At 39.0% G+C, this 13,540-nt stretch overlaps 1 protein-coding gene across 1 annotated transcript in view; it reads right to left on the reverse strand.

Annotated features, from left to right (window-relative positions):
- Nucleotides 1-13,540, reverse strand: part of TANC2 (tetratricopeptide repeat, ankyrin repeat and coiled-coil containing 2) — a 931,529-nt gene that overhangs the window by 141,521 nt on the left and 776,468 nt on the right. The window contains exon 15 of the mRNA XM_030221414.1: nt 34-200. Within this exon, the coding sequence (XP_030077274.1) occupies nt 34-200 (167 nt within the window). The remainder of the gene's footprint in view (nt 1-33; nt 201-13,540) is intronic.

The following is a 13,540-nucleotide window of genomic DNA, read 5'->3' on the forward strand; positions in this document are numbered from 1 at the left end:
TAAGAAATGAGTTCAGAAAGACAGCAAGCAAACCTGTAGCGTGGTCCTGACAGTGACAATCAGCTTCAGCCAGGATGGGAACTTCCCCACCATTTTGCTCAAAAACGACACGATAGTATCACCGTAATCTGGTTTATGGAACTCTGCTTCATTTAATCCATCAATTAGAATTATATAATCTTCATCAGGAATCTTCCGCTCTAGAGGAGTCAAAAAGGCACATAATTTAACATTATTACTGCAGTCATAATTTAGTACCAAACTGGAAATCTAAAACAAATGACTAATGCCACCTCTTTCACAAGAATACATAAATATACCACATATATCAATAAGGTATCATCACATGATTGCTTAAATGAATGGATGGATCCTCAGATGGCCCATGAATGCTTTTGTTTTATGCTCAACAGTGACCAAATTCCTCATTGATCCAAAATTTTTTAATTTTTTTTTACAAATTCTTAAAATTTTTTGTTGCATTTCAATTAATCATTGTGCAAACTTCCATCTTTAAACTTCGATTATGTATAAAGCACTTATCTGATATTTATAAATGATCTGGAAAAAGGAACGAGTGAGATGATTAAAATACTGTTGGATCACTGAGGAATTTGGTCACTGTTGAGTATAAATCAAAGCATTGCTCATGGGCCATTTGAGGATCCATCCATCCATTTCAATAATCATATGATGGTAACTTATTAATATATGTGGTTTAGCTATTGGTCCATCACTATAAGGTCAAAAGATATTGTATATCTTTAACTACACAAATATACACTACATATTTTATGCACATAATTAAGAGTACAAAACATCAATGCTGATGCATCGTTAGAAAATATTCAGCCATCCTCCTCTACTTCACTAATAGAGAGGAATTAAAGGACAGGAGTGGGGTGGGGATGGGGAGCAGGCAATTGACGATGTTCAAGTGGTGAATAGAAAGCCTTCCATATTTTCCTCCCATTTACTGTTTTTAGGTTCAGCTGTTTCCATTGCTATATCTACTAACTATTAGGTGTTTGTGCCTTTTGAGACCCTAATAGGTCCATGTCCCTTTTAATGTTTTAACTTTCAAAACTGATTTTGAGTTTTATTTAGATGATATTTGGATTTTAATATTCAGATGTCTATGCTTTAATTAACATATTCCTTGTGCAGTTTTTTTTATCTTGTGCCTTTGAATTTATATGTTGAGAGTTTGTGCTTTTTAATATTATATATGTACTAACGTTTTTTAATTATATCAATTATTAGTATGCCTCTATTGAAAATTGATAATTTTGAGAGTATTTTATTTTATGGTTTAGTTATTATTCATTTTTAATAAATATAGGTTTTTTAATGTTTTGCTACACCGTTGTTAATCACTGACGCAGCTTCTAGAGAGACGAAACATGGCTATGGCGGATTGTGTTTTAAAGTGGCAAGAATAAAAGCCTTTTAACTATTAGACGACATATGTTCTGCTTTTGTGGACTGTACTGCTCTTTCTGCAGAACTTTTGTTTTCCTCTTCTGGATTTCCAGGCAGTGTAGTACCACACCGCCAGCCGCTAGTGCGGCTTTGTAAAAGGGGGTTTGTCTTTAATAATGAATGAGATTATGCTGTAATCCTGACCAGTGAAAAGGTAAGAGGAGATGAGGAGTGGAAAAGCTGTCTTTCTGCAAAAGTGAGAGCTTAATATTCCTAATTCTCTCTGGTAACGAACTACTGGTGTTTTCTTTTTCTACCACTCATTGTTATATAGGCTACTACACTTTAATTTTTTAGATGATAAATCTTAATCTGGTTTTGGAATCACAATCAAATCCTCCCTGAAAAAAAAAAAAAGCTTTAAGCCTCATTTTACATAAGGGCTCAATGTGGGAAATGGGATGCTTAGCTCAGGATGTTCAAATTTTCCTTGTATTTCACAAAAGGCTTTGCCCAAATACAGTCTTTTATACAATACTTATGATGCCAGCAAATACATGGATATCTTCCAGCACGTACAGCTGGAGCAGTGATTTTGTAAAACTCTACATAGAAAACAACAGCGTCATCATTTAGCTGCTTCCACAAATAAATGCCACCCTTATAAGTGAAAGTGATGGAGAAAGTGATGCCAGCAGACCTGATGGCAGCTTGAAGCCACAGTTCTGTTCACCCATGTTATGAAAGTAACATAGTAGATGACGACAGATAAAGACCTGTACAAAGTATATATAATAAGCAAACCCACCATTAAATAGAGAAAATTCCTCCAATCATCTTTTCCAAACGATCCTGGCACTAATGAGAGTTGCAGTGTACTCAGATGGCAGTGAGGAGGAGAGTGAAAGACCTGCTGGAGTATGGGTTCAGACGCGGGAAGGCTGGTTCACGTGCAGTGCATATGGCACAAAGCAGCAACATAAACAGAATTCTAGAAAAGGGGAGTGGGGGATATTGCTCTCTAAGCATCATAATGTGGAGGTGGGGAGGGTAGAGAAAGATCTAAGTGGGAGATTTATCTTTGTGAGAGCAAATGTGGATGGGTAATTGATTATAGTAGCATGTCTCTATGGCCCCAACCAGAACAAAGGGCAGTTCTATAAAGGTTAAAGGGGAGAAAGTGCTGCAGTTTGGATTGGAGCGCCTTGTGGATGGTTGGAGGGGAGGAGAGGGGTGATTTTAACCTAACTTTTAAATCCCAGTTTGGATAATTCCAGGAGTACAGCAGGGTTGTGGTATAGACAGATGGCAAATTTTAGGTGGACCAATGGCTAGAGGTGGTCACAATGTCATTTCCTCTCTGCCTCTGCCCATCCTGGTTCTCTGCCACCCCTATCATGGCCACTTCAAAAATTAAATACCTTAGTTGGTAGGGGATCTGCAGCCTGCCATAACTTCCCTCAGACAACCCTAGCCACCGACGGCGGCACCCTATGCAGGTTCCATTCTTGCATAAGAACTGAGCATAGATAGGGTGCTGGTGCTGGAAATGTGCAGTTCCCTCTAAGGCGGGCTTATGAGCCATTTAGTGGTAAGAGGGACAGCTATTTTGTTTGGGACACATATTGGATGGTAAAGGAGAGATGCTAACATTTGACAGAGCCCAGAATGAGTAGGGGCTACAGAAGGGGAACAGATTTTTATTATATCCAATTGTAGCATTATATAATAGGATGTAGGATCAGGGAAGACCTGAGAATGGGGGAATCTGATTTTGTGAATCTATATTCCATGGATAAAGGGCCTGTTCTCATATAATGGGAGAATACCCCATATAAGAGGGTTTGGGAGCAAGACTTGGCAGGGGAGCTAGAGAAGTGTGTCAAAAGCTATATTAGGGTTTGAGAATCTCCAGTGTGGGGAAGCATATTGGAAAATGGTTACAAATGCCTTAACGAATATATATGACCTCAAGGAAATTGTTCAATAATAAATTAAGGAAACATGATAGGTGTGCCTAGTTATTCAACATTTGTGGGATTTCGTGGTAGCCACGATAAGGGAATGTTTAGGAGTGCTGGTGGGGAGTGACAGAAAGATGTGCTTGTTGATTTCTGGTTCCCAAGACATGGAAGACAGGGCCAGGAGATTGGTCATGGTGTGTGGTTATGCATATGAAAATAGCAAGAAGGTGGAAGGAGAAGCCAACCCTGGGAGTAAGTGACAATGTCAATACAATACGGATGATACATCACAAAAGTGAAAAAACTGCATGGAAGAACCATACAACAGGGGCATTTAAGTGAATGTGGGCTGCTTTTGTAGACTGGTTGAAACAAATGGATGTGAACTGACTGATTTATAAAGGGTCATGTCATGACCCCAATGAATGTTAAGTCATGACATGAAGTGGTGGGAGGGGGGGAGAGGAGGGGTAGGTGAGTAGTAACTTCACATTTACTTAGGTGGAACATGAGGAACTCACTGAAGAAACAACAGTGAGTCTGTTTGTGTATTGCAGGTGTAAGAAAGGATATGGGATAAGGGGTGGATGGGATGATGGTGACTAGGGTAATAATCAGTGATGGGGAGGTACAGAAAGGAGGTTAATGAGAGAAGGATAAAAAAAGGTCAATATTGTTTGTTGAGCACAGGTGGATGAAGTGCCAATTTTACAACATCCATGTGTAAATGCCAGAACTTACATATATAATTGCTGGTCATACTTTAGATTGAGTTCTTTCTTATTTTACGTTGGCAGATCTCTTATCTAAAGCTATTCCTTAAGATTGACCATTTTCTTGTTTACTCTTCTTTAACCTCCTGTCCCACCCTTACTACTAGCCTCCTTCTCTTAACCATCTATTAAGACAGATCCGATGTCACACCCTCCTCTTTGTGCCCAGTTCCTCTCAGACTTTACTTCCCTACCCATTAAGACACAGGCTTCCAAATAGGATGCAGTCTTACGTTCTCAGATTCCCACTGCTGCTTCCCATTTTTTTCCCAAAAAGATAAACCTGTCTCATGCATGGTCTGTGGGGCTTCGGGATAAAGATGAGGGAGGGGGGTGAGAGTGTGTGCAGCCTGCCCATGTTAAAGGAGGCAGGCGAGGTGTATACTGAGCAGCCAGACCTAACATGGTGGCTGCCTCATGTTAGCCCCCTGGCCCGAATCGTCCTGCGCTTCTGGCTTCCCCGCAATCCCAGGTGACGTTGCGGGTGACCCGCTGCGTCATTGGCGGAGGGGCCGAAAGAGTGGAGAAGTGGCCTAGTGGTTAGGGTGGTGGACTTTGGTCCTGGGGAACTGAGGAACTGAGTTCAATTCCCACTTCAGGCACAGGCAGCTCCTTGTGACTCTGGGCAAGTCACTTAACCCTCCATTGCCCCATGAAAGCCGCACTGAGCCTGCCATGAGTGGGAAAGCGCGGGGTACAAATGTAACAAAAAAAATTCCCCATTTTTATCCTCTGCACCTTTTTCTCAGATAAAAAAACCTCGGTTTTCACCCAGTCTACACCTACTTCAGAATCAGACCTGCCAGTCAGAACATAAATGGAGGAAATATAGAACCCCAGAGCTGCTTGTAAAATACATATCTCACTACAATCATAAGCAGCTATCACAATTTAAGAAATCATTATTATTCTAATTTGATAAATAAAGCTGCAAATCGGCCTAAAAACTATTTGCCATTCTATCAGAACTATTATCCAACAAACCCAATAAGTTTGCCTCCCCCTCTCCTACGGATGACAACAGCATATTAATATACATCAAAAATTCAGACCCTCCAGCATCCTATTTTACCTCTCAATGGCCTTACACTCAACCTCTCCAACTCAACCTACTTCATCATCTTCATCAGGAATTCGTTCTTGACTACCTTTGCTATACCACCTTTTACTTGCTTTGACAAGATACTCACCTCTGTGCCTCACCACATTTTTCTTGGACCCCATTTCATTTCACTAGCTCAAAATACCTCATCATAGATTGCTTTCATTGGCTTTCCTTTTGGTTAAAAACAGTGTTCAGAGAGATTTTTTCCATCTACCTAGGAAAAGGCTATTGTCCATCCCATCTTGAAAGGCTCTGGCCTTGATCCACGTATGCCCTCGCACTATCTTCCAGTGCCCAACCTTTTTTTATCTAAACAAATTACACAAACTTTTATAGTTTATAGACTGTTCTAGCTGCCAGGGCAGTACAGAGTGGTGTACAGGCTGAAAATTGAAAAGGGAAAGGAACTCCTTAAAGACAGTAAAGCGCAGCAGTCACACAGGAACGTTTAAACAGATAAAGCAAAGAATAAGAGAGAAGAAACCTCTGGCTGATGAATCCAATCCATTTGGCCAGTCTGACTCTTTCAAAGCCTCTTAAAAAGCCAGGACTTCAGATTGGCCTTAATGCGTTTGAAGTAAAGTTCTGAGTGAAGAAGGAAAGGGAGATTGTTCCATATGTGTGCTGAAAGAAGAATGCGCTGCATCTAGCGGATTCATAGTGGACAACTTTAGGATTAGGAAGGAAAAGGCAATGGTCATTAAGAGAGCGGAGGTAAGTAAGGGATGGTGAGACAAGTAATGTAATCAGGAAGGCCAAAACAAAGGGCTTTGTAGGTTAAAGTTGCATTGTTCAGTAGGTAGCCAGTGATATTGTTTTAGCAGAGGAGTGGTGTGATCCAAGCGGCGAGTGTGACACAGTAGCTTGATGGCAGTGTTTCGGAGAGTTTTCTGTTTTTTTTTTAATGATGACCTGGGTAAACCTGCATAAACAATATTGCAATAATCGAGATGTGAAGTAAAGAATGAGAGGATAAGTGGCTGAAAAGGCAGCAGAAGGCTTGAAGGCGAAAAGAGAAGAAGGAGATTTTAGACAGGTGTGATATTTGGGGTTTGAAGGAGAGAGAAGTATCCAAGATAATCCCAAGATAATGGCAGTTTATGACGTGGGTAATTTGTGACCTGAGAAAAGTGAGGGGAAAGGATGGGGGTCAGAGGACCAGAGAACCAGCAGGCGATAGTTTTATCAGGGTTGAGAACAAAGAAGTGATCAACTAATCATTGGGCAACTGAATCTAAGCAATTCTGGAGAGGGGAAATTGAAGGGGGAGAAGAGTATGTCAGATAGGTCAGATAAATAAGGAGGATGTCATCTGTGTAGTAGTAAGCTTATTACAAAAAAAATCATTACTAATCTCCTAAATACTCATAAAATTAAGACTTTTATTCATTTTCATCAACGGAGGTGGCTAACGCCTCACAGTACTATGTAAGCCACATTGAGCCTGCAAATAGGTGGGAAAATGTGGGGTACAAATGCAAAATAAATAAATACTTTATCCAACTATAAAATGTATATTATATAATGAAATTTAATACTCTCTATGCTGTCTTTTAACTGGCTGGGACATTTCATTTTTTAAATATAAAGCATCACTTTTCCTGTTGTACAACCTCGTGCCTTTCCTATGCTGGGCATCAAACTACTATTCTATTTCTTTAAATACAAGTTGAATCACAATCTTCTTGCTGTTTTTCCACATTAAATGTTGTGAAATTATACAAGTGTCCCTTGCAGTTCTTCATTGCTCCGATATTTAAATCCACACAAATGGTAATCAGGAAAATTACCAAGACTTAATAGAATCCATATAATGCTTTTAAATTCTTGGTTCAACTCTCTGCAATCATAAATATCCCAGTATCAGTCGTTTCAAGCATAGCTGCTGCTACTCTCTACATGGCATCATGTTTCACTCTCACTCAGCGTCTTCAGGAGACTAATATGTAACACACAAACAAGTAACCACTATAACCCTGTTACATCATACATTAATATAAGCTCTTGAGAATTATTCTAAAACAACCTTACTCGACACACTCCTTAAAATCCCCTGCACGGCTTCCACCGGCATTAGTGTTCTCCTTGCAGGGTGTCCCACAGGTAACTGAGGAACATGGCGGAAATGACGTAATTTTACAGGTTCACTTACATCTGCCTTCCTCTCTATTTCTTTATTTAACCCATTAGGTTCTATTGTGTCCCAAGAAAAAGTAAATCTTTGTTCCTTCCTGATCAATACTAATGTAATGTCATCCCATGCCACAAATTAATTTGTTGCAAAACTACAAATCACTAATCTATATAATCATGATTGGCCACAAACCAATTATTAACCAAGGGTACGTCCTTTAAACTCTGAGATTACTTAAGTGTTGCACAATTCTATATTTAATAGATCGTTTTGTTGTCCTATATACCACTTCTGCCACAGGCAAACTATTCCATCAATCATCTGCTGTGTGGTGCAATCTATGTGCTGTTTTAAATAAAATATCCTACCGGAATTTAGAATGATAACTGATCTATTAATTAAAGCATACTTAAAATAAACACAATGTTGACAGCTATAATGCCCCGATAGTGAGTTTAGAGGTTCCTGTGTTTTATTTCTTTTCACTAATTCCTCCAAGAAGTTTCTTCCCCTTGCAAATGCAAATTTTGGGTTTTGTTCAAATCCTGGATGTAGGGATACAATCCCCCAATGCTTATAGATACTTTGCTGGAGCTGATGAACCTGTGAGTATACATGTAATGCCAAAGTCTGATTGCTCATTTTTATGCATTAGCCAATCCCTATGAGCATTACTTGCTCTTTTTGCTCTTTTAAAAGATTTGTGCAGTGCTCATTGAGGATAACTCCAGCAGACAAACCTCTCCTTCATTTGCTGAGCCTGTTCTAAAAAAAATTTTTTTTTAATCAAAGCACAATCGTTTGATTCTAAGGAATTGACTCATCGGAATACTATCTCTTAGTTTCTGAAGATGAAAACTTCTGTAATGTAATACTATTCTTGCTCTTCCTATAGCTTTGTGTAGCAAAGCTGCCAATTTCAAACTGAATTTCAATATCAAGAAAACTCACTACTCATAGTAGTAAGTTGAGATTCCTAGAAACTGAATGAGAGCCCGAAGGGGACTAAGAAACAGGTTGAACAGCAGTGGAGACAGAACCTGGGGGACACCACAGTGGAGCTCCCCGATGGCTGAGGAAGATGTTGCAGTGACGATTTGAAAAGAGCAATGAGACAAAAAAAGGTGTAAACCAGGCGAATACTTCTCCTGCAATACCAGGGGAGGAAAGGTGGGAAAGGAGTAAAGAATGGTTAACAAGATCAAAAACTGCACTGAGATCAAGAGAAACTGCTAGGACAATTTTATGTTCTCAGAGAACCAGGATGTGCTAGCAACATTTTAATAGATGCTTTGGTGGTTTCCCCAGCAGCCTGTCTCTAGCTCCACGCTACAACCTCACCAGGAAGTAGCCAATACAGCAGAGAAAGAAAAGGCTCTCATCGTTGATTTGTGACATCTAATATGCCTATCATCATTTTTTGATGTGATTGCAAGTAAACTCTGAAGGAGTTGGACATGGACAGTTAAGTGGTTGAACACCCTGGGGAGGGGTGTTGAGATTCATCTTTAATGTATAGTAAAGGTTACATGTCATGTCATGAAATGATGTTTTTGGGTATGTAGTAATTAAGAACAGATTGCTTTGGGTGAATGTATTGTATAATACATGAAGACTATGTGCGAATGTGAGCGATTCAGGGGCTAGTAGTTAAGGAATACTGGGGTTGCTTTGTGTTATATGTGAAGGTTGTTTGTATCCATTGATTATAACTGAATAAAGGTTATAAGTAAAGGTATTATTATAAAAGTAAATAGTGAGTACTTTGTGAGTTTGATAAGAATATATGTACTCTATTAGGTAAGATTTATCCCGACGGTTAAAGAATTGATAAAATTTTAACTGCCAGATCTTTGACCATTCTTCTAATTTTTGGAGCTCTCTTCTCATGATTTTTACTCCCTCCAGGGTATCCACTCTATTGGCTATCTTCGTGTCATCTGCAAAAAGGCAAACTTTCCTTCTAACCCATCAGCAATGTCTCTCACAAATATATTAAACAGAATCACCCCCAGTACCGACCCATGAGACACGCCACAACTTACTTTCCTTTCCTCTGAGCAAATTCCATTTACCATCATCCTCTGTCACCTGTCGGTCAACCAGTTTCCAATCCAGTTCACTATCTTGGGTCTTAAGTTCAGCCCTCTCAGCTTATTCAAGTCTTCTGAGAGGAACTGTATCAAACGCTTTGCTGAAATCCAAGCAGATTACATCTAGCACATGTCCTTTATCCAGTTCTTTGGTCACCCAGTCAAAGAAATCAAATCAGGTTCGTTTAGAAGAGTATTCCTTTGGTAAAGCGGTCCTCACAGCATTAGTCAGAGATTTAGACTCAGCACTGGACCATGGTAAGGTAGCTCCTTCTTATATTTCCTGATCTATCCACAGCTTTTGACCTTGTAGATCAATCCATATTACTTTCCCGTCTTTCAGGTATCGGTCTAGATGGGACCATCTTTCAATGTATCTCCCTTTTTTTTTTTTTTCTTTCTTTACTAACAGGTCCTTTAGAGTCTCACTTGCAAATATACTTTCAGTTTCACAGCCCTTAAACTGTGGAGATCCCCAGGGCTCCATCTTATTCCCCTTACTCTTCAGCATTTACTTAAGCCCTCTTGCAATCCTGATCCAAGAATTAGGGATTAAGGCATACTATTATGTAGATGATATCTTGTTTATCCATTATAATGGCTCTCTAATTCTGGCCATCGCCAACCTCCAAGCAATTTGACATAATTTCTGCTTAGAAGGCTTAAGCACCAGCCTGTTCTCATGTAACCAAGACCACTGCCTGCAGGATCACTGGTAGCAAAACTTCTCCATGTTTGCTCCATCACATCAAGACTCTGCTCTCAAACTTGCTACATAATTTAAATTCCTAGGGATTATTATTGATCAGGAATTATCATGTGCACCACACATATCAGCCCTAGTCTGGACTTGTTTTGTTGTGCTGAGGACAATGATGTTCGCTCGTATTTAGACAAGAACTCACATATGACTCTTTTATATGCTATGTTAATATCACGCTTGGACTACTGTAATGCTATCTATGCTAGACTCACTCAAGTACTCTTCTGTCACCTACAATCTGTGAAGAATACTGCTTTATGGATCTTTTTATGGGCTAGAGAGTACAACCACATCACCCCTCTCTACATTCAAAACCACTGGCTTCCTGTGTTTTACCGTATTCAACATAAAATCTTAACCCTTACTCATGAAATTGGCTATAGGAACTCCTCTTTATTTATCCTCAATGGTAACGCAATATGCTTTTCCCAGGCTGTTATGATCATTGAATGACAGACGACGCCACATTCCTTCTGTCTCATCAGCTAGATTAGAGGTTACAAGACACTCAGCAAGTTATTGTACTGATCCAGCCATTTGGAATGCCCTAATATCGTTGTCGCCTTGAACTTTCCTTTCCAAAATTCAGGGCCTCTCTTAAGACCCACCTGTTCAGATTACCCTTCGGCGATAATGGGTGGGGGGGTAGTTTGAGCACTGGATGTCCAAGAACTGTGCTCTGTACAGGATAATTAATGAGCGCTTTGGTTTATTTTTACCCCTTGAGAACTTGTCTTACAGTATGATGCTGCTATTCTTTATTTCTCTATTCTGTTATTTGAGTTCCTTTCGGATTGTTTTTTAGTTTGTGAACTGCTGTGTTATATCTAAGGAACAGCGGTATATCAAACAAACTTAAACCTTTTAAAACTATAAGTGGTGAGAATTAACTAACAAAGCTGCAAAAATTTTTTTTCTTTGTTACACATTTGAAGCAGAAATATGAAAAATGAGGAATTAAAGATAATTACCCCCTTAATCCCTCATTTACAGCTATGGCTGAACAGTTTTTTAATACTTACACATGACTCAGAGTAGATGCAAAAGTTGACAGAGAAATCAAACTCAATACGAGTTGTGAAATACATGTACATTTTTGACCCACCCAGGCCTAATTCATTTGAAATCTCTGCATCCTAGACATCTACATGCATAAATAGCTGTTTTCTGAAATCATAATTTAGGGGGCACATTTATCAACAAGGGATAATGTTAATACATGTTATTTTACCACTAACTGGTGCTTTTTAGAACAGATAGCATTTATGCAATGAGGCCTAGCTACTAATAACTGGATTAAACAGTAAAATAACATGGTAGCTCATGTTGATAACTCTCCCCTCCTTACCTATATATTCAATCTACAAATGCAAGTGCTTCTAAAATGGCCCTCTTCATCTATATAGTGGTACTCCTACTTCAGCAAACTAGTTAAGGAAACACAGAGACTAGGGATGCCTGACAGATGACACAAACATTAACGTAAAAATGAAATGTACTGATGACTAAAAAAGTATCAGGAATTCCTCCGATACCATATGTCAATTAAGGTCATGTACTTATGGAACAGTTCACTTAATGGCAAAGTTAACTGACCCATTCATTATAGGCAAAGAAAATCTGCTTGTAAGAAAGAGAAACTAAAACCACACAAATATGATCAATAAATTCAGGCAATATCAACTGTAAAATAAGCAGAAAGTAATTAACTACTCATGAATTACAGCCAGAAAGTACAATATTATAATAAACATCTGAATATAATTCATAGGGATTTTTTTTTCGTGTGCATGTGTGTGGAGAGGGGTTGGGGGGGGGGGGGGGGTAGGTGAAAAAGTTAAGCACCCTGAACTGGTTGTAATGTGATATGAAACGTTGCAAACCTAATTAGGTGTGAGATAAATTCCAATAAACAAACACCAAGATAATGTTGTTGCTTGTAAACACATAATCCCATTATGTACAATATGTAACACTAGCTAGTTCACAGCTGATTTTTCAGTATGATGTACATCACTGGAACACACCTTTCCATTTCACTGAATTCTGTCACGCAGTGGTACATGCGTCATATTTCATGCCTTACTAAAAGGCAAGAAACAGTGGTTTATGCTCTAAAACAGTGTTTCTCAAGTCAGTCCTGGAGTACCCCTTTGCCAGGCAAGTTTTCAGGATATCCACAATGAATATACATGAAATCAATTTGCACACGCTGCCTCTATTATATGCAAATCTCTTTCATGCATATTCATTGTGAATATCCTGAAAACCTAACTGGCAAAGGGGTACTCCAGGACCGACCTGGGAAACACTGCTCTGAAAGAATGTTGTAATAAGCAAATACATGTATTCATATAGCAAAATTTCAGAATTTATCTTCAATTTGATTTTAAACACATATAGGCTGTTCCTAGATTAGATTCCCTATCTCGCTTTGATCCCTTCCCCTCACTAAACCATGGATAGTGTGTGTGTGTATGTGTGTGTGTGTGAGTGAGTACAACTCTTGACAGTTACAAAAGAGTAGACTCTACAGATGCAATTAATATTTTTAGAAGCTGAAAAAAGTTTCTGAAACGTAATCCAAATACGTTGCTGCTTGTTAGATGTTCTATTAATAATTTCACTCCTGTGTCATTACTACCACACAATATCATTAAAATCTCTTCTCTTCTCCTCTTCCCCCCCACCCAGTTTTCTTAAAATGCAACTCTCTTTTCATAGAGGCTATTTTCCTCATATTCTCATCCAAGATAATTAGCTTCCTATTTCAATAGTCCGTTAGCAGATAAAAAGATTACGGAAGGAGATTTATTTGCTGTTTAGAGAAGAACAAAGTCTAAGCATTTCCTCTAAATACATTTCTGGCTATATAGGTTTGATCATTGAAAATAATTCAATATACCACATCAGAGAAACTTATCTAGGTGGTCTACAATTCTTAAAAATAAATTTTGAAAAGTAGAAAAGAACTACATGGTTTGATAAAACAGAGAGAAACGGGGAAAGGGTCATATTGCTAATCTCACACTGCCGTGCTCAGTCCCTTCCAGAGATGATAACAAACCTCAGAAACATCATGTACCAAAACCATCTTGAAACAGAAAAGTATTTAATCCTGTTTGAATTTGTTTAGTAGCTGTTCAAGACGGAGATGAAGCGGAAGAACGATCCATTGTTTGGGCCTGGAACATCAAGAAACCCCCCTTCCGATCCTCCCTCCCTCTCTTCCACTCTCCAGAACAAGAACCCCCTCCCATTCCCCCCTGGAACATCAAGAAACCCC

The sequence above is a fragment of the Microcaecilia unicolor genome, chromosome 12 (assembly GCF_901765095.1).
Source record: "Microcaecilia unicolor chromosome 12, aMicUni1.1, whole genome shotgun sequence".
NCBI lineage: Eukaryota > Metazoa > Chordata > Amphibia > Gymnophiona > Siphonopidae > Microcaecilia > Microcaecilia unicolor.